Source organism: Melanerpes formicivorus, unplaced genomic scaffold (assembly GCF_026170545.1).
Source record: "Melanerpes formicivorus ecotype bairdi unplaced genomic scaffold, bMelFor1.0.p_v2 SCAF_113, whole genome shotgun sequence".
Taxonomy (NCBI): Eukaryota; Metazoa; Chordata; class Aves; order Piciformes; family Picidae; genus Melanerpes; species Melanerpes formicivorus.
Window position 1 is genome coordinate 585,012 of NW_027142465.1, and position 23,946 is coordinate 608,957.

The 23,946-nt window shown below is 64.8% G+C and overlaps 1 protein-coding gene across 3 annotated transcripts; it reads left to right on the plus strand.

Moving 5' to 3' along the window:
- Positions 1 to 630: 630 nt before the first annotated feature.
- On the plus strand, positions 631 to 21,960 carry FMNL1 (formin like 1). Of its 3 annotated transcripts, none has more exons than XM_068167151.1 (26): positions 631 to 916; positions 7,147 to 7,230; positions 7,526 to 7,609; positions 7,700 to 7,773; positions 8,375 to 8,458; positions 8,705 to 8,845; positions 10,082 to 10,190; positions 10,427 to 10,503; positions 10,581 to 10,674; positions 10,961 to 11,035; positions 11,959 to 12,069; positions 12,166 to 12,315; positions 12,402 to 12,503; positions 12,623 to 12,860; positions 13,502 to 13,846; positions 13,962 to 14,083; positions 14,574 to 14,776; positions 15,471 to 15,705; positions 17,247 to 17,315; positions 17,439 to 17,519; positions 18,249 to 18,378; positions 18,480 to 18,643; positions 18,889 to 18,990; positions 19,246 to 19,335; positions 19,491 to 19,614; positions 20,347 to 21,960. In XM_068167151.1, exons 1-26 carry the CDS (start codon positions 728 to 730, stop codon positions 20,448 to 20,450), a joined length of 3,381 nt encoding a protein of 1,126 aa, XP_068023252.1. In that variant the 5' UTR covers positions 631 to 727; the 3' UTR covers positions 20,451 to 21,960. The 3 variants fall into 3 exon arrangements, with proteins under 3 accessions (XP_068023252.1, XP_068023250.1, XP_068023249.1); XM_068167149.1 differs by adding an exon at positions 19,890 to 19,981 and having other exon boundaries at positions 7,526 to 7,773; positions 20,347 to 20,434; XM_068167148.1 differs by having other exon boundaries at positions 7,526 to 7,773.
- The last annotated feature ends 1,986 nt before the right edge of the window (positions 21,961 to 23,946 follow it).

The following is a 23,946-nucleotide window of genomic DNA, read 5'->3' on the forward strand; positions in this document are numbered from 1 at the left end:
AAGTAAAATAAAATAAAGTAAAATAAAAATAAAATAAAATAGAATAAAAAATAGAATAAATTAAAATAAATTAAAATAAAATAAATTAAAATAAAATAAATTAAAATAAAGTGAAATAAAATAAAATAAAAATAGAATAGAATAAAATAAAATAGAATAAAATAAAAATAAAATAGAATAAAAAAATAAAATAGAATAAATTAAAATAAATTAAAATAAAATAAATGAAAATAAAGTGAACTAAAATAAAAATAGAATAGAATAAATTAAAATAAAGTAAAATAAAATAAAGTAAAATAAAAATAAAATATAAAATAAAATAAAATAAAATAAAATAAAATAAAATAAAATAAAATAAAATAAAATAAAATAAAATAAAATAAAATAAAATGAAGCAAACCAAGAAGCGATGCCCCCGAGGCAGCAGAACCCCCGGGCAGCGCCGGGGCGGGACTGGGGGCGGTCGGTACGGGGCTACCCCATCCCCGCCGCTCACCGCAGCGCCCCGGGGCGGGGGGGGATCCTGGCAGGTGCGGGGCGGCCCCTCTCGGGCCGGTTCTCGGCGGGCCCGGCCCCGGGGCGGAGGGGGGGGCGGGGGCTGAAGGCGTTCACCGCCCGAGAGCGCCCCGGAGAAGTTGCGAACGGCGCCGAGCAGCAGTCGCGGAGTCGGGGCTGGCGGGGGGTGTTTCAGGACAAACCGCCCCCGGGCAGCCCGCAGCGCTCCGCCATGGGCAACGCGGCCGGGGGGCTGGAAGGGGGGGGCGCGGCGGGGCGGGAGCAGCGGGAGCAGCGAGAGCAGCGCGACCCCCGGCAGCCGGGGCCCCCCCCGAGCACCGTTACCGCCGCCGCCCCGCCGCCCGCCCGGCAACCCATGCCCGGGGCCGAAGAGCTGGAGGAGCGCTTCGGCCGCGTCCTGGTGAGTGGGGCTGGGGGGGACCTGCTGCGAGGGGCTGACACCCCAGCTTGGGGGGGTGCTGGGGAGAGGAGGACCCCTGCTTCGGGGGGAGACACCCCGGAACCTTGGCCAGGCTTTTTATTATTGGCACTAATAGCATTATTAGCAGCATTATCAGCAGCATTATCATCGTATTTTCACTATTATTATGATGGTGATGATTACTACAGCCCCTTGCTAGCGGATGCTGGCACTAGTTATCTTTATTAGGATGTCCATCAGCATGATTTCCTTATACTCGGTTTAAAATTGCTTATTAATTATTATTTTATTACTGACACTCGTTTCCCCTCTCGTCCTGTCCCCCCCGGAGGTGCTCATCCCTTCCCCGGGGACATCCCCCACCCGGTGCCACCCCTCCAGGGCTCCCACAGTTCGGGGGGACCCAGCCCTGAACTCTTGGGGTGTCCCCGGGGACACTCGGCCATGGCAGGGGCCGGCAGCGTGCCGCAGGCGCCCGGTGCTGCGGATGGCCAATGCTCGCCTCTTCCTCCTTCTCCTCCTCTTCCTCCTCCTCCTCCTCCTCCTCCTCGCTGCCGTTCTTCCCGGGAAAGCCACCCGGCCGCTGCCGGAGCCGCATTCCCCAGGGATGCATGGATGGATGGATGGATGGCAGCTCCTTGGAGCACTTGGAGCTGCGGGAGGTCGGCTCCCGCTCCGCTCGCCGCTGTCCTTGAGCGGGGTCGGTTGGCCGTGACCTTCGCCAGGCCGGTCGCGGTGACACCGGGACACGGCTCCATCCCGCATCCCGAAGCTGCTCCTTGAAGGAGCTTCACGCTGGGAGCTGGGAAAAAAAAAAGCCCAAACCCATCGCTGCTTTTAATGCCTGGATCCATCCCCTGGCGGGAGATGGAAGCCGTTTGGTTGCCGGCCCGGTGCCGTGAGAGGCTGCCGGCAAATCTCGCCGGCGTACGCCGGGATCTGCTGGCCGGGATCCACCACCCCGGCCCCGAGCGCTGGCTGTTGGGAAGGATTTCATCCGGTGGCGTTTAGAGGCTTATTTAGGGATGGGCACCGCGGCCGCTGCAGCCGGCAGCTCTGCTCGGCACGGCTGCGGGGGGATGACGGTGAAGGAGCTTGGCGAGCCCCGGGTCCGCACGGGACCCCCAGAGGGGGGACTTGGCTATGGGACACCCATCAGCTTGGTAGTGCAGGGGTGGTGGAGTGGAATGGCAGTGCCTGTGATGGCTCCTGGGTGCTGTGGCAGTGGTGCCAGCAGGGGACGGGGGGCTGGGGACCTCAGGGTGCTTCCGCTGCTGCTGCTGCTGCTGTGAGGCCTCAGGAAACAGAGCTTGCAACGGGCTGGGTGGGGGCAGGTTGGGAATCCTAACCAAAAAATGATGGGAAAAGGGGAAAATGATGCTGCAGATGCCCAGTGCCGCCTGGACCTCCTCCATCCCGAGGGAAAGCCCTGTCCCGGGAGCTGGGGGCAGCCAGGGGCTGGGCTTGGGCCAGACGGGAAGCGTCTGTCTTGTGAAATCCACTGTCCCAATCTCGCTTCCTCCTTACGCAGGTTCCCTTCCCCCTCCCCACGGCCAGGGGGGCAGCAGGACCCCTGGGGGAAGGGGAGGAGGGGGGTCCCTCCGCTCTCACCCACCCAACCCTGTTCCTTGACTTGGGATTCAACTTTTCTACCTCCTGAGCTCGTGAGGGCAGTGAGGGAGCAGGTTGGGAACCTGCCAGCGGGGAAGATCCAGATCCAGATCCAGCAGGTTGCCCTGGTCACGGTGATGCTGTGGGAGCACACCAAGCACCCCAGAGTGGGAGCACTGCTGGGGCAAAGCCTGGCAGAAAAGCCAACAGCGGAGTCTAGGGGATCCTGAACCTGTGATGTGCCAGCAAACAGGGATTTCCTCTTACTCCCCAACAGTTGGCTTCTCCCCAGCTAGGGCACTGTGGCAGATGCCACTTTGGCAGCACGATGGGAGGGTTGTCCCCATGCCAAGTGGCTTGGAAGCGCCAAGGTGGCTTTTTGGGATGGAGCTGCCAGGATGGGGATGCTCAGATGCTCCTGCTTGGAGCAGTCTGGACTCTTCCCCCTGTTGTAGGTTAAGAGGTAGGGATGGGGAATCTCCATGAGTGGATTTGTGAGTGGGGGGTGAGTTGGGAGGGATCCTGCTGGAGCTGTGGGCACAGGGGCTGATGGGGATGGGGCTGCTCCAGCCCCTGGAGGGGCCCGCTTCTTCCGGGAGCTAGAGGAGAGGACAACAAACATCACTGCTGCAGATGTTTGCAGATGTTTGCAGATGTGCTGTTGGCCCCAGTGGTGGAACTGGTCACCAGTGAGCCCTGGCTGCAGTGTCGACCTCAGCTCAACCCAGAAAGAGAAGCTGACATTTGGCTTTCTGCTGGGTCCTGCCCCAGCCTGGCCCCACTACGGTGGCCAGGTCTGACTGGGAGCTCTGGTTAGGGAGCCCCATGGGTGGTGGGGGATCCCCGCAGGTGATGTGTCCTGGATAGGCAGAGAAGTGGCCTGAGAGCTGCCACACATGGCTGGAGCCAGCTCTGGCTGCACAGGGAGGGTGTCCTGGTGTGGGAATCCCTCCCCAGTTGTCCCCCCTCCTCCATGGCTGATTGAGGAGGACATCCCAGTTCAAAGATCCTCCTTGGGTGACTGGATCAGGCCCCCACATCCTCAAATCCAGGTCTGGATAACCTGAGGGTGCATGTGGGTGCAGAGATCCCACCTTGTGCAGGTGCAGGGCAGGTGGGGGGTATCCAGCAGGGATCTGGGCACTGTGGCTGGATCAGGCTCATTCCCCTCACCCTGTGCTGAGAGCAGCTTCTGCTTGGTATTAAACCACCACCCCTTAGCTGCTCATTGCAGCAGAATCTGGCCATCAATGGGGACCAATCTGCTCCTCCACCAGCTTGGCCCTGCCTGGCACGTGGTGGGTTTGTGACCTGGCTGGGTCCTGGAGGGATGAGCTGGTCCTAAGAGCCCAGCTTCGTGCACCTGGGGGCTGAGAGAGCCTTGGCTGGGCCTGATCCTGTTGGGTGCCAGTACTGAGCCTCAGGGAGAGGCAGGAGGATGGCTCTGGTGACACTCAAGGTCACTGGAGGGGACATCATGGGAGGCTGGTGCTATGGGGCCGGACAGGCCCCAAATTCCCTTGGGTGGGAGCATTGTGCTCCATGGCTACAAGGGATGGACCACCCCAGGGGTGGGATAGTGCCTTGGCCACCAGCCCAGGTGATGTTAGCCCTTCCCATGGCCAAACTGGAAGTCCCCAGACACGAAAGTCTGCCATCTTGGGGCTGTTTCCTCTGCCATGTGCCACTGAGAATTTCCACCCCTGCTCTGAGGACACTCACCCTGCTGTGCCCCAGGAAAGTGGCTCCTGGCTTCAGCCTGGGCCTCCCTCCAGCCCACCTGTGCCTTGCAGACACTCCTGCAGAGGATGCTGTGAGAGCTTCTGCTGGGCTTTGGTGCAGAGCCCAGCCCAGCCCAGCCCTGCTCTGCTTGCTGGTGTGTGGAACAAACTGAAGGTGCCTGACACCCAGAGCAGCTCTGTCACCCCCAGCCCCCCAGCAGCTCTGCGAGATGAGGAGGTCCCTTCTGGACAGGAGAATGCTGTGGGTGCTGCTTTGTGGGTTGTAGCTGTTGGGGGAAGCTCAACCCCCCAGCAACACCCCCCCCCTCCCCCCCCAAGATAGGAGGTCCCAGCCAGCCATCTCCTGGTGGGATGGTGGCTCCATGGCACCTCCTGTCCCGGCAGGGCTGCTGGGGGGCATTTGGTGGCATCTGCTCAGTAAGGCAGCTGTGGCACTGCCCCCAGGCTGAGGGGGGAGGATGGGGAAGCCCCACGCTGGGCTGGGACAAGGGTGCTGGCTGCTAGGGGTGGGATGTGGCTCCTGGAGACAAGCTCTGTGGCCCCTCCATCCTTGCTCCCTGATGAGGACCAGGTCCTTCCTCTGTCACCTCCAGGGTGCTGGGGCTGCTGCCCTGCCCCACATCTCCCTCCTGGCCCCACATCAGCCGCCTGCCCCAGGCCTCCTGCAGCACTGCTCCCCCCTCCCCAGCAGGAAACAAGAAGCAGTTTGTTGGTGCTGCTGGGGACCACAGCGGAGCCACTTCCTCCCCCTGCCAGCGCCACGTGGGTGCAGCCACCGCCCAGTTTGTACCCAAGCCCTGCCACATCCTGCCCCCCGCCCGGCCCTGTCTGTGAGGAGGGGACCACAGGGCTAGGTGGCGATGCCACCTCCACAGGGATGTCCCCAGCGTGGTTGTGTCAGGGAGCCCGTGGGAGGTCCTGTCCCACTGCTGCTGCTCAGGCCTGGGTTTTCCAGGGGCCCTCACACGGTCCCTGGAAGATGTGGTCCACGTGGCAGGTGCCACCGTCCCTTCGCTGGTGAGCCAACAAAGTGATTCATGGAGGGTACCACAGAGGCTACCAGAGCCCTGGGTGGGGTATTGGTGTGGTCCCTCTAGTCCCAGCCCTGTGCATTGGTCTGACCCTCCTGGAGAGACTCATCTGGCCCAAGGATGGCAGCTTGGTGACCACAGGGCTGTGGCTCCCCAGCGAAGGGGACACCCAAGTGCTGCTGCCACCTTGCCTGGAACCCACCTGGCAGCTCTGCTGGTTTCACCACAAGGCTATTTCTGTCCCCACAGCCTACTGTGTCCCTCCCTGCCTGGCTTTCCATGAAAGTCATCTCCTGGCTGGACATAGCCAAGCTCTGGCTCCTCTCCACCCACACCTCCTTGCGAAAGCAGCTGGGCAGGTCCCCGGCGGAGGCAGGCGTCGAGGTTTCCACTCCTGCTCGCCAGCCTGGCACCTCTCCTCTTGGACCTGCTCCTCTGTGGGCGACCAAACCCCTGTCAGATGCCTTTTCCCCAAGGATGTGGCTGTCCCAGGGGTGTGTACACCCCAACATCAGGGGATCCCAAAGCCAGAGGTGAAGGGTGACGTGGGGCTGTGCAGCACCTGCGTGAGCCAACGTGCCAGCTCGGCAGGGCCCTCTGGGCCGGCAGCAGCCTCGGCTCCTGCTTTTCCCTGGGGGCTGGATCACCACAAATGGCTCTTCTGGGGAAAGAAATTGTCCATGACCCAAACTGAGCTCCCCTCATGGCCCAGCCCACGGCAGGTGCCCCACTTAAGGCTCTGTTGCTCATCCCATGCGGCTGGGAGCAGCCTGCTGTGGTGTGAGGTGTCCCTGCCCATGGCAGGAGGGGTTGGAACTGGCTGAGCCTTGAGGTCCCTTCCAGCCCTGCCAATTCTCTGATTCCATGGTGTCCCTTGGGGAGCTGCTGAGTCCTCGAGCACCCCAGAGCCAGGAGGTGCCCCGGGGGCCCCCCAGCCCCCAGGCTGGCACGGAGCTGTTTGGCAGCTGCCTCGTGCCGTTGGCAGGGCGGAAGCTGCATCACGTCCTGCCGGGGTGCCCCAGGGGGGTGCCGGGCCTGGGGTTATGCAACGGTGCCACAGGGGGAGGTGGAGGCACGCCAGCCCCTGCCCTGACATCATGTCTGGGAGGAAGCACTGATATCACCAGCCAGGGTGGTCACCCGCCTGTGGTGAGGGACGTGGGGGTGACCACCACCCTCCAGCAGGGCTCTGACTCCTGGCTCCTCGGCTGTGCCACCAGCTCCTGTCTCTGTCCCTCACCCCAAGTGGCTTTGCTGGGACTGGGCTGGCTGAGGCTGGGAGCAGTGTGCACTCCTGACATGGGTGGATGGGTCCAGGTTTCCCTTCTGTCCTCCATTAGCACCCCGTGTCCTCCTGCTTGGGGACCCCTGGGTGGGGACATTGCTGATGGAGCCATCGGCAACCAGCCATGGCTGGTGAGATGGTCACGTTCTGGGAATGGTGGTGTCCCCTTTGTCCCACTGGTGTCCCCATTGTCCCACCAGTATTTCATCTTCCTACTGGTGTCCCCTTTATCCCACTGGTGTCCCCATTGTCCCACCAGTGTCCCCCATCCTCCCACTGGTGTCCCCCATCCTCCCATTGGTGTCCCCACCCTCCCACTGCTGTCCTCATTGTCCCACTGGTGTCCCCCATTGTCCCACCAGTGTCCCCTTTATCCCACTGGTACCCCCATTGTCCCACCAGTATCTCATCCCCCCACTGGTGTCCCCATCATCCCTCAGCTGAAGGAGGACACCCAGTGCTGTGCCAGCCGTGGGTGCAGCATCCCTGGGGGGGTGTTTCTGGGGGGTGCCCCCGGCCCTGACATTCATCACCCCACAGAACACCATGAACCTGCCCCCGGACAAGATGAAGCTCCTCAGCCAGTACGACAACGAGAAGAAGTGGGAGCTCATTTGTGACCAGGTGAGGCCCGAGCCTGGCGCTGTCCACGGTGCCATCCCCGTCCCCAGGTGCCACTCGCGACGTGGGCACCAGCCTGACACGTGCCGAGCGTCGTCATCCATCCCCCTCGGCGAGGCAGAGCCTCATTAACCTCGTTAAACATCGATGCACAGCACGGAGGGGACGTGGGGACAGGGGGCTGGCACAGGGAGGCTGGCACAGGGGGGCTGGCACAGGGAGGCTGGCACAGGGAGGCTGGCAGGTCCCTGTGCCGTGGGCGGGCGGCCTGGTTTCATCCTCTCTCTGGGGCTTGCAGGAGCGTTTCCAGGTGAAAAATCCACCCTCCGCCTACATCCAGAAGCTGAAGAGCTGCCTGGACACAGGGGGCGTCAGCAGGAAGGTGAGGGCTGACCCCCCCCCCCCCCCCCCCCTTGTCCCCAGCCTGGGTGAGGGGTGGGGACGGTGCCAACGGCTGTCCCTGCCCCCCCAGTTCAAGAGGCGAGTGCAGGAGTCCACGCAGGTGCTCCGGGAGCTGGAGATTTCCTTGAGGACCAACTACATCGGGTGAGGAGGGCACCCGGGCTGGCCCCCAGCTGCTGCTGCTGGCCCCCAGCTGCTGCTGCTGGCCCCCAGCTGCTGCTGCTGGCCCTGGCGCCGCTGTGGCAGGGCCTGGTGTGATGGTGGCTTCTGGCTGTGGGGCTGACAGCAGGATGTGGAGGCTGGTGGCCTCATCCTGCCCCTCAGCCCGGCTCTGGTGGGAGGACGTGGGTGCTGCAGCAGCTGCTTGTGCCGTGGGTGCTGCCAGGCCTCCTTTTGGCTCTGCCAGGTGGCTGCCACCGTGGTGCCTCCTGGGTGCGAGGAAGGAGGCTGCTCCACACCTTGGTGCCTCAGCCCCTCGTTGGTGTGGGTGGGTGCTGAGCCACGTTCCTGCCACCCAGAGCTGGGCTGTCCTGTTGAGATGGCAGTGGGGGCAGCAGAGCCTTCAGGCTATGGCCCCTGGGCGTTAGGAGGTCGCCGTGGCACCCCCCTGCCTTGGAGAGATGCCACCTCGTGTGCCCAGAGTGTCCAACGCTCTCTGAGCAGGGGAGGGCTCAGGAGGCCTGGGTGGAGAGAAGGGAGGGTGAGGAGGGGCTGGTGGAGCTCGCTGACCCCCTGCACCCCCCAGGTGGGTCCAGGAGTTCCTCAACGAGGAGAACAAAGGCCTGGACGTGCTGCTGGAGTACCTTGCCTTCGCCCAGTGCTCCGTCGCGTACGTCCCCACCCGTGTCCCTTCCCCACGCCCCTGGCACTCCTGTGGGGTGTGTGTGTGTGTTTCCCTGGGATGCTCTCTCCCACCACTGAGGTGATGCAGCCAAGGATGCTGCACTGCTGGGGTTGAGCAGAGCATCCCCAACACCTCCATGCCCACATCCCCAGCCCTGGGCACCCCAGAGGGGCGCCTGGCAGTTTGGGGGTGCTGTGCCTCACCCGTCCCTGTGTCCCCACGGGCCACCAGGTACGACATGGAGAGCTCCGAGAACGGCAGCCCGGGCTCTGACAAGGGCAAGGGCTTGGAGAGGTCGCTGGAGGACCTGAACAAGAGCAACTCCTCCTCCCCCACGCAGGGCTCCTCCAAAGTGCGGCACCTCACCGTCAGGTAACGCGTGGCCCCCTGTCCCCCGTGCCCCCGCGCCGTGTCCCTCTGCTCTCTGCCTCGCTGCACCCCCGCCTCGGAGAGGGGCTCGGCAGGGAGACGCAGGCCTGCTCCCCAAAACGGTTCCCCAGCGCTGGTTCGGGGCCGCAAAGCCCCATCCCGGTGCCCGTGCAGAGGGGACAAACCCTGCCGGGGCCGGAGCAGTGCCCCCAGCCCTGCGCCTCAAACGGTTCGGGGTCCTTGTGGGTAAAACCCATCAATAAGCGCACAAATACAAGCTGGGGGTGCTCAAGATTTTGGGGAGCAAATGTCACCCCTCCCGGTTTAAAACCGGGGTGGAGGGAACAGGTCTGCGTCCCCGCGGCCGGCCCCGGTGGCTCTCGCTTGGCGCCGCTCGTCCCCGCAGCCCCCTCCTAACCCTGCTCTTCTCTTGCACGCTGCCGGGGGGACGCGCTGACGGTAGGTGATGGGATCGGGGTGCCGGTGGGACAGGGACACCCCCAGTGGCCCCCACTGCCGGTCACCAGTGTTGGAGATGGTGCCTGCGGGGCAACCCCGGTGGGCAGGGGGGGCGGTCCCAGGGTCCAACCCGTCACGGTCACCCCAAGCTTTAATGTGGCACTTGTGGGGACCGTGGGGGTCCCTCGCCGCCTGTCAGCAGCACCGGGGAACCAGGGTGCCCCCTCCAGCCCCCAGGGACAGGTCAGGAGTGACGTGGCAGCGTCGCAGGGGGTCCCAGCCCTTGTCCCCTAGCCGTGTCCCCAAGCCTGGGTGTCCCCGGGGCGCCGCGGGAGCCCCGTCTCTCCCTCCTGTCCTGCAGGCTCTAACGTGCCTCCAGCTGCTGCCTTTCGAACCAGCACCTCCACACCCTCCTCCGCCACGTCCACCCCGGTGTCCCCTGCGGCGCCCCGGGCAGCGATGGGGACAGTAGCCCCAAGTCACCCGGCAGCTGGCACGCCCCCCGGTGAGCCTCTGAGACCAGCCGCGGGCACGAGGGGCACCCCACCCCCATCCCATCACCTCCATCCCGTCACCCCCACCCCATCACCTCCATCCCGAGGGCTTCTAGACCGGGATGGGCGTGGGAGCCTCTCCCACGGGGACGCAACCGCCTGGGGGTCTTCTGGTGTCATCTTCCCCCCACCGCTGCCACCCAGCCATGCGCTGCCCTCTGCCCGCTTGTGCTGCGCCCCCTCGGCCGCGCCCGGCCCCCTCTCAGCCGCCCTCTCTCCCGCTCAGGCTGAACCCCTCGCACAGCAAGAAGGCTCTGCGGAGCTCCCGCCTGGTCAGCCAGAAGGACGACGTCCACCTCTGCATCATGTGCCTCCGTGCCATCATGAACTACCAGGTGGGACAGGGCAGAGACCTCAGGGACCCCCCTGGGGCTCCCCCAAAGTCTCCGGCCCCCGCGGCGCCCATCTTCAGGGGCGGGGTTGGGGGTGGGACCTGCTTTCCATGCCCTTTGCTCGGCGATGCCTGCCCTCGACCTGGTGTGCGGTGGGGCTGTGGCGTGGGGATGGCCAAGGGCCTGGAGCACCCCTGGGGTGGGCACTGCCGGACATCAATGCTCCTTTTGCCCCCAAGTCTGGCTTCAGCCTGGTGATGAACCACCCAGCCTGTGTCAATGAGATCACCCTCAGCCTCAACAACAAGAGTGCCAGGTAGGACCCAGCCCTTCTCACACTCCCCCTGCCCCCTTGCCCACCTCGTGGCCCTCACCCACTCCTTGTCCACGCAGGACCAAGGCGCTGGTTCTGGAGCTGCTGGCCGCTGTCTGCCTGGTCCGGGGTGGCCATGACATCATCCTGGCTGCCTTTGACAACTTCAAGGAGGTGAGTCCCCAGCAGGGACACAGGTCCCCATGCTGACACCCTGGCTGGCTGCTCTGGCTGGGCTTGTGCCTCAGTTTCCCTGCACAACCCTGTGCCAGCAGGGCACCTTCCACCCTGCAAGTGCCCATCCCACCACTTGATGTCCCCATGCCAGTGCGTGCCCCCAGGGCTGCATCCCAGCTGGATGGGATGGCATCAGTGACAGGTGCCTCCTGCCCTGTCCACCCCCCTGGGTGCCCACCCTGGCCATGTCCCTCCTGGCCTGACCCCCCTGCTCCCACCCCAGGTCTGTGGGGAGAAGAATCGCTTCGAGAAGCTGATGGAGTACTTCCGAAACGAGGACACCAACATCGACTTCATGGTGAGTGGCTGCTGGGGCTGCTGCTCTGCTGTCCCCACAGCACTGAGGCCCCAGGGGTGCCTGAGCCACCAGGCTGTCCTGGGGGGTGCTGCATCCCAGGGGCTGCCAAGCTGTTGTGCTGTCCTCAGAGCATTTTGTCCCCAAGGGCTGCTGAGCCACTACCCTATCCCCAGGCCATAATGTCCCCAAGGGCTGCTGAGCCACTACCCTATCCCCAGGCCATCATGTCCCTAGGAGCTTCTGAGCCACCACACTGTCCCCAGGCCATCATGACCCCAGGGGCTGCTGAGCCACCACACTGTCCCCAGGCCATCATGTCCCCAAGGGCTGCTGAGCCACCATGGTGTGTCCAGGCCATCATGTCCCTAGGAGCTTCTGAGCCATCACACTGTCCCCAGGCCATAATGTCCCCAGGGGCTGCTGAGCCACCATGCTGTCCCCAGACCATCATGACCCCAGGGGCTGCTGAGCCACCACACTGTCCCCAGACCATCATGACCCCAGGGGCTGCTGAGCCACCACACTGTCCCCAGACCATCATGACCCCAGGGGCTGCTGAGCCACCACACTGTCCCCAGACCATCATGACCCCAGGGGCTGCTGAGCCACCACACTGTCCCCAGGCCATCATGACCCCAGGGGCTGCTGAGCCACCACACTGTCCCCAGACCATCATGACCCCAGGGGCTGCTGAGCCACCACACTGTCCCCAGACCATCATGACCCCAAGGGCTGCTGAGCTGCTGGTCCTTCCCCAGCTCCCCCTGTCCCCAAGGCTGTGAGACCACCTTGAGTTCGTTGGAGGAACCATCTCCCTGAGGGGCACTGATCCACTATGCAGTGCCCAGGGCACCATGCTGCCAAGGACACCTGTGCCACCACGCCGTGCTGGTGGCCGTGCTGAGGCTGTCCCCACCCCACAGGTGGCCTGCATGCAGTTCATCAACATCGTGGTGCACTCGGTGGAGAACATGAACTTCAGAGTCTTCCTGCAGTACGAATTCACCCACCTGGGGCTGGACCAGTACCTGGAGGTGGGTGGCCCCTGCCCTGCTGCTGGAGGGGGCTGGGTGGGCGCCCAGGGTGGGTACCAGCAGACCCTGACGGCGCCGCCGGTTGTGCCCGGGCAGAGCCTCCGCCTCACCGAGAGCGACAAGCTGCAGGTGCAGATCCAGGCCTACCTGGACAACGTCTTCGACGTGGGGGCCATGCTGGAGGACTCGGAGACCAAGACGGCGGTGCTGGAGCACATGGAGGAGCTGCAGGAGCACATCGGCCAGGTGGGACGTGGGAGCGTGGGCAGGGGCTGCTGACGCAAGCCCGGGGGGAGGGCTGGGGCTGAGGGATGCCTCCTGATCCCCCACAGCTGACAGAGAAGCTGCAGCATGCGGAGAACGACTCCATGGCCAAGATAGCAGAGCTGGAGAAGCAGCTGAGCCAGGCGCGGCGGGAGCTGGAGGCGCTGCGGGTGAGCGCCCCGGGGAGCTGCTGCCCTGCGCGGGGAGGGATGGGTGCCGGCGGCAGCGGGGCTGGAGGGGAGCGGCGCTGGGCAAGGCGGTGATGGAGTTGGGCTTGTGACCACCGCAGGAGCAGCTGAGCCCTCCGCGGCCGCCCAGCCCTCCGGCCCCGCAGCCCCAGGACTGCTACCGGCTGGCGCTGGAGCGGCGACTGGTGGAGCTGGAGGAGAAGGGCTTGGTGCAGATCCTGCGCGGGCCCGACGGGGACGTCGCCATCGAGATCGTCCCGGTTGTCATAGAAACGCCGGCAGCCCCCGCCGTTCCCGGAGAACCCGCGGCCGCCGTCGAAACCACCGGCACCGGCACAGGTACCGAGGGTGCAGGGGCATGCGGGCAGCCTGTGACGTCCCCGGCCCGCTGGGGACAGCTGACCCGGAGGAGGGGTGGCAGAATGCCTCTGGGTGGAGAAACTGAGGCATGGGGATGTGCCCCGGGCCCCCGAGATGCTCTCTGGCAGAGATGTGTTGGTGGCACCGTGTGAGCTGTGCCGGCGCCGTGTGAGCTGTGCCGGCACCGTGTGCTGCTGTGCCGGTACCGTGTGCGCTGTGCCGGCACCGTGTGGTGCTGTGCCGGCACCGTGTGCGCTGTGCCGGCGCCGTGTGCTGCTGTGCCGGCACCGTGTGCTGCTGTGCCGGCACCGTGTGCTGCTGTGCCGGCACCGTGTGCGCTGTGCCGGCACCGTGTGAGCTGTGCCGGCACCATGTGAGCTGTGCCGGCACCGTGTGCGCTGTGCCGGCACCGTGTGCTGCTGTGCCGGCACCGTGTGTGCTGTGCCGGCACCGTGTGTGCTGTGCCGGCACCGTGTGCTGCTGTGCCGGCACCGTGTGCGCTGTGCCGGCACCGTGTGTGCTGTGCCGGCACCGTGTGTGCTGTGCCGGCGCCGTGTGCTGCTGTGCCGGCACCGTGTGAGCTGTGCCACCGCCTCACCCACCTCTTCTTTCCCTTGCAGATGCTCCAGCTCCGGATCCAGCCCCAGCTCCTCCCCCAGCCCCCCCTGCCCCTCCCGCTCCTCCCCCTCCACCCCCCCCACCACTGCCCGGGGCTGAGCCTGGTCCCCCGCCACCCCCTCCTGCCCCTCCACTGCCCCCGGGCACCTGTCCCCCTCCTGCCCCTCCACTGCCCACGGGCACCTGTCCACCTCCAGCCCCTCCCCTGCCGGGGGCCCATGTGCCACCGCCCCCACCCCCACTCCCAGGGGGGCTGGAAGGCCCTGTCCCCCCACCTCCACCCCCTCCACCCCTTGGTGGGGAGCTCCCAGATGGACCAGGTGCCCCCAACCCTGCTGGTGGTCCAGGTGAGTGTGGCCCAGGGACAGTGGGGACGTCCCCCAGGTGAGGGCTGGGGACACCCTGGGGTGGGACTGGGACGTCCCCACCCCGTGACGTGTGCCCCCTGCCGGTCACCCTCAGTGAAGGTGAAGAAGCCCATCCAGACCAAGTTCCGCATGCCGGTCTTCAACTGGGTGGCCCTGAAGCCAAGCCAGATCGATGGCACCGTCTTCACCGAGCTCAACGATGAGAAGGTGCTGCAGGTGAGCACACAGCAGGCCTGGGGGCCCCCGGGGCTGGGGGCTTGGCTGGCTCAGTGCCCCATCCAGGCTGCACCCGCCCTGAGGTTGCCCCATGCCTGCTTTGCACCCATCTGTGCCAGCATCGTGGAGGGGCACGATGTGGGATCTGCCATCTTTCTCCTGTCACCTCCTCCTTTTCCCTTTGCTCTATCTTCATCCTTCTCCTCCTCCTCATCCTCATGTGCTGACCTTGCCTTCTTCCTCATCTTCATCCTCTGGTGGCCTCATACTCTCCTTACCCTCTCCCCCTCCCCTCACTCTGTCCCTGTCTTTGTCCTGTCCCTGTCCTCATCCCCTTACTCTGTCCTCAACCCTTCAGCTTGACCTCTTCCCTTTACTCCATCCTCATCCTCTCACTCCCCTCTGTCTTGTCCTGGTGCTCTGGACACATCCTCGTCTCACACGTCCTGTGCCACCTCCCCGCGGTGCCCTCAGTGCTGTGTCCCCGCAGGAGCTGGACATGAATGACTTCGAGGAGCAGTTCAAGACCAAGGCTCAGGGCCCTGGCTTGGACATCGGTGCCCTGAAGGCGAAGGCCACGCAGAAGGCTCCCAGCAAGGTGACCCTGCTGGAGTCCAACCGAGCCAAGAACTTGGCCATCACCCTCCGCAAGGGCGGCCGCAGCGTCCAGGACATCTGCACAGCCATCGAGACGTGAGTGCCCCCCGCCTGCTGGGGCAGGGCTGGGCACAGGCACAGCTGCACCGAGGCCTTGGCATCCTGTGGGGTGTGCTGGGCTTGGAGTGATGCCAGCAGCCGTGGGCACGGAGGGATGGAGCAAGCTCTGCCCCATGAGGGTCGTGGAGCAGGTTGCCCAGGGAGGTGGTAGAGGCTCCATCCCTGGGGATAGTCAAGGTGAGGCTGGACAGGGCTGGGGGCAGCCTGCTCTGGTGGAGGATGTCCCTGCTGGCTGCAGGGGCTTGGTCTGGTCACAGAATCACAGAACCAACCAGCCACACAGCCACAGAATCACAGAGACATTCAGGTTGGAAAGGACCCCTGGGGTCACCAAGTCCAACCACTGACCCTGCTCTGCCAGGCTCCCCCCTAAACCACACCCCCAAGCCCCACATCCAAACCACCTTTAAACACATCCAGTGCTGGTGGCTCCATCACCTCCCTGGGCAGCCTGTGCCAGCCTGGATGACCTCTGGAGGTCCCTTCTGACCCAAACCATTCCATGTGGGGACCGGCCGCGGAGAGCTGGAGGGAGGGACCAGCCAGAGGGATGGAGGGCAGATGGGAACCAAGTGTGGGTGACGGGGGGGGGGGGGCTTGAGGGACCCGCTGCAGGGTCTGACCGTGCTGGTGGGGGTGTGCTGGGGGGGCGGGTTCCCACCACCCACAGGTACGACCAGCAAGCCCTGAGCCTGGACTTCCTGGAGCTGCTGCTGCGCTTCCTGCCCACCGAGTACGAGCGGACGCAGCTGGGGAAGTTCGAGCAGGAGCAGCGCCCGGCGGGCGAGCTGTCCGAGGAGGATCAGTTCATGATGCGCTTCAGCAAGATCCCGCGCCTGGCCGAGCGCATGAACGTCCTCATCTTCCTCGGCAGCTTCAGCGACACGGCGCAGCTGCTCATGCCGGTGGGTGCTGGGGGGTGGCTGCGGGGCTGTGCCGAGGGGTGGCTGCGAGGGTCTGCCGGGGATGGCTGCGGGGGTCTGCCGGGGGTGGCTGCGGGGCTGTGCCGGGGGGTGGCTGCGGGGCTGTGCCGGGGGATGGCTGCGGGGCTCTGCTGGGGGTGGCTGCGGGGCTGTGCCAGGGGTGGCTGCGGGGCTGTGCCAGGGGTGGCTGCGGGGTTGTGCCCGGGGGTGGCTGCGGGGCTGTGCTGGGGGGTGGCTGCGGGGTTGTGCCGGGGGGTGGCTGCGGGGCTGTGCCGAGGGGTGGCTGCGGGGGTCTGCCGGGGGTGGCTGCGGGGCTGTGCCGGGGGTGGCTGCGGGGCTGTGCCGGCGGTGGCTGCGGGGCTCTGCCGGGGGGTGACTGCGGGGCTCTGCCGGGGATGGCTGCGAGGGTCTGCCGGGGGTGGCTGCGGGGCTCTGCTGGGGGTGGCTGCGGGGCTGTGCCGAGGGGTGGCTGCGGGGCTGTGCCGAGGGGTGGCTGCGGGGCTGTGCCGGGGGTGGCTGCGGGGCTGTGCCGGGGGTGGCTGCGGGGCTGGGCCGGGGGGTGACTGCGGGGCTGTGCCGGGGGGTGGCTGCGGGGCTCTGCTGGGGGTGGCTGCGGGGCTGTGCCAGGGGTGGCTGCGGGGCTGTGCCAGGGGTGGCTGCGGGGTTGTGCCCGGGGGTGGCTGCGGGGCTGTGCTGGGGGGTGGCTGCGGGGTTGTGCCGGGGGGTGGCTGCGGGGCTGTGCCGAGGGGTGGCTGCGGGGGTCTGCCGGGGGTGGCTGCGGGGCTGTGCCGGGGGTGGCTGCGGGGCTGTGCCGGGGGTGGCTGCGGGGCTCTGTCGGGGGGTGACTGCGGGGCTCTGCCGGGGATGGCTGCGAGGGTCTGCCGGGGGTGGCTGCGGGGCTCTGCTGGGGGTGGCTGCGGGGCTGTGCCGAGGGGTGGCTGCGGGGCTGTGCCCGGGGGTGGCTGCGGGGCTGTGCCGGGGGTGGCTGCGGGGCTGTGCCGGGGGTGGCTGCGGGGCTGGGCCGGGGGGTGACTGCGGGGCTGTGCCGGGGGGTGGCTGCGGGGCTGTGCCGGGGGGTGGCTGCGGGGCTGTGCCGGGGGGTGACTGCGGGGCTGTGCCGGGGGGTGACTGCGGGGCTGTGCCGGGGGGTGGCTGCGGGGCTGTGCCGGGGATGGCTGCGGGGGTCTGCCGGGGATGGCTGCGGGGCTGTGCCGGGGGGTGACTGCGGGGCTGTGCCGGGGGTGGCTGCGGGGGTCTGCCGGGGATGGCTGCGGGGCTGTGCCGGGGATGGCTGCGGAGGTCTGCCGGGGGTGGCTGCGGGGTTCTGCCGGGGGGTGGCTGCGGGGCTGTGCCGGGGATGGCTGCGGAGGTCTGCCGGGGGTGGCTGCGGGGTTCTGCCGGGGGATGACTGCGGGGCTCTGCCGGGGGGTGGCTGCGGGGCTGTGCCGGGGGATGACTGCGGGGCTCTGCCGGGGGGTGGCCTCCCTTCCGGGAGCTTCACAAAGCTTCTCCTGCCCCCGCAGCAACTCAACGCCATCATCGCTGCCTCCATGTCCCTCAAGTCCTCCAGCAAGCTGCGCAACATCCTCGAGGTGAGCAGTTTGGGGTGGGGTGGCCCTGACGGGGGGGGGGGCGGGGATGTGGGGCTGGGCTGGGTATCCCGGGGTGCCCCATCCCTGCCAGGCTGTGTCCCTGAGCCACCCCTGTCCCCACAGATCGTCCTGGCCTTCGGGAACTACATGAACAGCAGCAAGCGTGGGGCAGCCTACGGCTTCCGCCTGCAGAGCCTGGACGCGGTAGGGCTGACCTGGGGTTGCCTGGGGTCCTGGGTCCCTGTGTGCTGTGTCCCTGTGTGCTGTGTCCCCCTATCCTGTGTCCCTGTGTCCTGGTGTCCCTGTGTGCTGTGTCCCTGTGTCTGGTGTCCTGGTGTCCCTGTATCTGGTGTCCTGGTGTCCCTATGTGCTGTGTCCCTGTATCCTGTGTGCTGTGTCCCTGTATCTGATGTCCTGTGTGCTGTGTCCCTGTGTGCTGTGTCCCTGTATCCTGTGTGCTGGTGTCCCTGTCTGCTGGCCCTGTCACTGCCCAGGGACCAGCCGTGGGGCTGAGGGGGGCACCAGGACCAGCTATGGAGAGGGAGGGACATGGGGACCTGCTGTGGGGATGAAGGGATGCAGAGACCACCTCTAGGGCTTGGAGAAGGGTGGAGAGCAGCTGTAGGGATGGAGAGACCAATCCTGGGGATGGGACAACCCAGGAATCAGCTGTGGCAATGGTGGGATGAAAGGAGCATCTCTATGGATGAGGCATGGGAAGGAGCTGAAGGGATGGAGCTACAGCAGAACTGGCTGTGGGCTGGGAAGGATGCAGAGAGCAGACAGGGAGAGACGGAGGGATGCAGGGAGCAGCTGTGTGGATGGAGGGATGCAGGACCTGCCATGGGGGTGGAGGACCACCAGAGCCTGCCCTGAGCAGGGGGAGGTGGGGAGGGTGGGCTGTGGGTTGGGGCTGACGCTGCTGCCTCCCAGCTGCTGGAGATGAAGTCCACAGACCGCAAGCAGACGCTGCTGCACTACCTGGTGCGGGTGGTCACCGAGAAGTACCCCGAGCTGGTCGGCTTCCACACCGAGCTGCACTTCCTCGACAAGGCAGGCACAGGTACCCGGGGCGCCGGCCTGGGGGCACCGTGGTGGGCTGCAGCCCTTGCCCGGGGGCTCTCCAAGCCTGCCCTGACCCTGGCACCTCTCCCCCTGCCGCAGTCTCCCTGGAGGGGGTGCTGCAGGACGTGCGGAGCCTGCAGCAGGGCATGGAGCTGACCCGCAAGGAGTTCATGCGGCAGGACGACAGCCCTGCGCTCAAGGACTTCCTCAGGGTCAACTCCGAGGTGATGGAGAAGCTGCAGGCTGACAGCAAAACTGCCAAGGTGGGTGCTGGGCATTGTGGGGCAGGATTGAGCCCCTCCACTCTTGCGTGGGGGCACCCCAGGGTGCCTTCTGCTCGTGCCTCTGCCCCATGAGGGAGGCTCCTGGTTGGGACGTGGCTCTAGCAGGAGAGCTGGGAGGGATATGGAGAGGGAGGGTGAGGTGGGAGAGGCTGGGAGGAGGTGGTGGGCGATGGGGCACTGCTGCTGGGCCCCAGCCCCGGGGACCAAGGTGTCTCTGCCCGCAGGAGGCTTACGAGGCGGCTGTGGAGTACTTCGGGGAGAACCCCAAGACCAGTCCCCCCACCACCTTCTTCCCCATGTTCATGCGCTTCATCAGAGCCTACAAGGTAGGAGGGGACCCTCTGTCTGGGGGTGGGGAGGAGATGGGGGGGCCAGGGGGGAGTCTGACCCCACTTTGGGGTAACCAGCTGGCTGGGGGCTCATGGGGCGGAGGGAGCCTGGGGCTCAGCGGTGCCCTTTGGGGTGGCTGGAGCTGGGTTGGGGTGAGCCAGGGCCTGCTGAGGGGAGGAAGTGTGGGGGCTGCAGTCCTGCAGCAGTAGCCCCCCCCCCAGCTCAGCACACCCTCCCTGTGCCTTCCCCAGAAAGCAGAGCAGGACATTGAGCTGTGGAAGAAGCAAGAGGCCGCAGCCAAAGAGGCAGAATCCGGCAGCCCCCGCGAGGAGCAGCCCGAGGTGAAGGTCCCACACATCCCTGTCCCCTGGGGCAGCCCCAGGTGGGCTGCACGATGGGGAAGGGCCAAGCAGGCCCTGGTGAGGGAAAGCTGGGTGGGGTGCCCCATCTCTTTGGGGTGCAGGGGGAGGCCATGCTGCTGACTGTCCCCCTCCAGCTGCCCATGCAGAAGGCCAAGCGGCAGCAGATGGACATGATCGCCGAGCTGAAGAGGAGGCAGATGGTGAAGGAGCCTCTCATCTACGAGGAGAAGGATGGAGCCATCGAGGACATCATTTCAGGTGACTGCCCCCTCACAGCCCTTGGAGCCAGCAGGGAGACCCCTGGTGATGGGAGGCTGCAGGCACTCTCACACTCTGGAGCTGGAGGGCCACCAAGCCCCGTCCTGAGGACCAAGCCTACCTGTGGCACCTTCCCATCGCAGATGGCATTGGACTTAGCACAGCTGCCAAGCACTCTCTGCCCTGTCTCATAGCTCTTCCTCCTCTTCTGCTTCTTCCTTCTCTCTCCTCCTCCTCCTCCTCCTGCTGGCTTTGCTCTGGATGGCTCTGCTCAGCTCTGAAATCTGTTCCTTTCACGGCCCGGACGGGCAAACGCTCGTCCAGGCTCTTCTGCGACGTGAGCTTCAACGAGGAGAGCCCTCTGTAGGTAAGGGGGGCGGGGCAGGGGCTGCCAGGCGGTGCCACCCTCCTGGCTTCTCGGCCCATCGTCACCTCGGGCTGTGTGACAATCATCGACCCAACTCTGCCCCACCGGCCCCGGGGGCACCACGGCATCGGCCCCGGGGGCACCACGGCATCAGCCCCCGGCCGTGGCGCTGGGTACGAGGCTGGGGTCCGCAGGCTGCTCGGCGGCAGCTGCTGCTCCTCCTGTCCCTGCTTGCCCTGTCCAGGGCTTCGCCTGAGCATCCTTGCTCCCGGACGGGGTGACCCCGGGGTGGTGGGGGGTGACCAGGTGCCCGCCGGTCGGGGTGGACAGGCGGAGCTGAGCCTCTGCGGTGTGTCCCGGCGCAGATCTGCGGAACAATCCCTACCGGAGAGCCGACAAGAGCCGCGGCAGCGCCAAGCGGCGGCCCGGGGGGCAGAGCCTGCAGACGACGCCGGACATCTCGCTGTGACCGGCACCGTCCCCGCAGCCACCAGGAGCAGGGCAGGACCATCCTCCCGACGCAGAAGGGACCAGAGGATGCCAGCCCAGCAGCCCGGGACGACGCGGGGCACCCTGCCTGCCCTTGGGTCCGGCGCAGGGATCCCCGGCGCTTGCTTAGCCATGCCCCTGAGCTCCTCCCCTCCCGGCTGGCAGGGTTGGGGGACCCCCCTGGGTACGAGCAGGGAGGGGGGAGGAGAGGATGGGTCCCACCTTGTCTTGGTAGGGAAAGAGAGGCTGCCCCATCCCCACCCCAGAGCTCTCTACTGCACGCTTGGCTTGGGCTCAGCCCTGCTGTGCCCCACTTCTGCTTGCTGGTGCCTTGGGTTTCCCACTGCAGGGAGGGTGTCAGCCGGGGGAGCTGCAGCCCCTGCACATCCTCCCCCGGCTCCTCTGGCCCGCTGAGCCCCGGGTCCTCCTCTGCTGCAGGGCCATGCTGGGGCTGCTCCTCTGCAGCGAGGAGCCTGCTGCAAAGATCCCACCCTGGGCACTTCCCCAACCCCAGGAGCTGGCAGGGGTGCTATTTTACAGCCATTTTTATGTCTTCCTTAAAACTTCTCTGTGCTGTGGGAGCAGGGACTGGAACCCCAGGGTCTCCCCAGGGTTGTGGAGCTGTGGTGAGCAGCGCTGGGCTGTTCCTCACCGCAGGGACTGGAACACCCCCACAGAGGGTCTCAGCTGAAGCTGTGGTGAGCAGCACTCAGCTGTTCCATCACAGGGGAGGCTCTGCGGCTGCAACCAGCAGCAGCAGGTTCAGGGATCTGCTGCCCTCAAACCTGTACGAGGTGGTTCCCAACGCTGCCTCTTGCATCCCAGGGGCTGGAGCCTCTGGGGGCCAACGGCGACCTCGGGGAGCTTTAAGCAGCAGTTTTAGGATGTGACCTGCAGCAGGTGCTGGGCAGCTCCAGCCCCAAAACCCCCCCCACCCCGCTTCCAAATGCTGCAGGGTCACTGCTGAAGCCCCTCAGGACCCAGCCTAGGGAGCTGCAGAGGCGCTGGACTGGGTCCCCCCCCTGCCCTGATGCCCAGCGGTGAATCCATGCTCTGCTCCGCCGCAGTTAACCTCTTTGCGCTTTCGCTTCGGCCCCCGCTCGCCCCGCTGCGAGGACGCCAGGCGCCACCTACCTTCTGGAGCACACCGGCTGCCACCTACCCTTTTGAGGGCACCAGGTGCCAGCCACCCCCTCGCCAGCCCCAGCTTTTGGACCAGGGCAGCTCCTCGCTGAGCGCCTGCGCAGCCTCTGCTCTGCTGTAATTAACGCTGCCAAACGCCGCCCGGCTCCGGGGCACCCCCACGCCCCAAGGGGATCTGGGTGGGGGGATACACACCCCCCCAACCCCCCCCCCGGCTGTGTAACTTATCAATGCCTTCAGGCCAGAGCTGTAAATCCTCACCTGCTGATTTCTAGACATTATTTTTGTATATGGAGAGCCTGGAAAGTCTGAAGCAGACCTGGTAATAAACCCACTCTGAGGACAAAGTGTGGCTGGGAGCAGGGGAGAGGCTTGGCTGGGGGCAGATGCTGCAGAGGGGGGAGGGAGGCACGCACTGGAGAGGCCACATCTCAAGTCCTGGGGTCACTTTCGGGTCCAGGAGGGACATTGAGGGACTGGAGCAGGGCCAGAAGCTGATGAAAGGTCTGGAGAGCAGGGCTGGGGAGGAGCAGCTGAGGGAGCTGGGGGTGTTGAGCCTGGAGAAAAGGAGGCTGAGGGAGACCTCCTTGCTCTCTGCAGCTCCCTGAGAGGAGGCTGGAGCCAGGTGGGGGTTGGGTTCTTCTCCCAAGGAACAAGTGACAGGACAGGAGGAAATGGCTTCAGGTTGCACCATGAGAGGTTCAGGTTGGCCATGAGGAACAGTTTCTTCCCCCAGAGCTGTCAAGGCCTGGCCCAGGCTGCCCAGGGCAGTGGTGGAGTCCCCATCCCCGGAGGGGTTTCAAAGCCCTGGAGATGTGGTGCTGAGGGCCAGGGGTTGGTGGTGCCCTGGCAGAGGTTAACAGCTGGACCTGATGATCTTAAAGGTCTCTTCCAACCAAACTGATTCTGATCCTGTGCAGGGGCTGCTGCCTGTTGCTCTGCTCTGTGACCTCTGTAAGGAGCAGCTGCCAGGAGTGATGACCAAGCTCCTTTGAGCACTGTTAAGTGGAAGATGTTTCTGCCTTGCCCACGACTGCAAGGCTCTGCTCAGCTCAGCCCAGGACTGGCAGCCTGCAGGCAGGGATGATCTAATGGCTGAACATGAGGAATGAGAGGGCCACAGGGCAACAGGAGGGAAAGGCAGAGGGAAAAGGCAGCCCTTGGTGCTCTTCCATGGGGCACTGCCACCTCTTACCACACAAGTGTCCCTGAAGAGGCTCCCAGACCCCAGGTGTCTGTCTCTGCTGGGCTCCCTGGGTGAGGAGGCCACAGCTTCTGCCACCCACAGCGTGGAGGCTCAGGGAGAGGCTAAATCCAGCACAAGGTCCAGGGCAAAGGTCAGCAGAGGCTGCTCAGGTCCTGAGTCCTCACAGACCACCTCTTGGTGGCCTAGTGCCTCCCTAAGCTGATCTTCACAGGCAGGGCCAGTGACCAAACACCCACCTGTGCTGGTGGGCATCTGCCTTGGGCTCTGTTCACAGCACAGGGCCCTACTCCCCAACCTCCCCACCTCAGCTTGACCCCAAGTCTCCCTCTGGAGCCTTCCCAGCCCTGTCTGGATGTGTTCCTGTGCTGGAGTCTATGCTCCTGCCCTGGCAGGGGGTTGGACTGGATGATCTCCAGAGGTCCCTTCCAACCCCCTAGCATCCTGTGATGCTGTGACCCCAAAGCCACCAGCATGCCCCTGGCCCCTGGTGCTGCTTGAACAGCAACACAGCAGCCAAGTGGAGACAAAGAGCTCCTGCCCCAGCAGGCAGCAGCAGGACTTGCTGACAGGCGTGGGTGAGGCTGCAGAGCTCTCTCTGCCTGTCCTGCTGGCTGCCTCCATCCCAGACCTACTTTTCCCAACTGCTGAGGACAAGATGCAGCAGCTCCCAGTACAGCAACTCCCTCTGCAGTGTGAGAGGAGGAGGAGGAAAAGGAGCTGGGGTTGCTTAGCCTGGAGAAGAGGAGGCTCAGGGGAGACCTTCTTGCTCTCTGCAACTCCCTGCAGGGAGGTTGGAGCCAGGTGGGGGTTGGTCTCTTCTCCCAGGCACCCAGCAGCAGAACAAGAGGACACAGTCTCAAGCTGTGCCAGGGGAGGCTCAGGCTGGAGGTGAGGAAGAAATTCTTCCCAGCAAGAGAGATTGGCCACTGGGATGTGCTGCCCAGGGAGGTGGTGGAGTCCCCATCCCTGGAGGTGTTCAAGAGGGGACTGGATGTGGCCCTTGGAGTGGTCAGGAGGTGTTGGGTATTAGGTTGGGCTTGAGGATCCCTGAGGTCTTTCCCAGCCTGGCTGATGACTCTGTGACAATCTGCCTGCTGCCAGAGATGCTGAGCACTGAGCTCAGATC

Bases quoted from the DNA above. Each gene is read 5' to 3' on its own strand.
- FMNL1 (XM_068167148.1), top strand. From the start codon at position 728: ATGGGCAACGCGGCCGGGGGGCTGGAAGGGGGGGGCGCGGCGGGGCGG. The intron at 17,520-18,248 runs GTAGGGCTGACC...GCTGCCTCCCAG, and splicing joins GCCTGCAGAGCCTGGACGCG to CTGCTGGAGATGAAGTCCAC. The intron at 18,644-18,888 runs GTGGGTGCTGGG...CTCTGCCCGCAG, and splicing joins CTGACAGCAAAACTGCCAAG to GAGGCTTACGAGGCGGCTGT.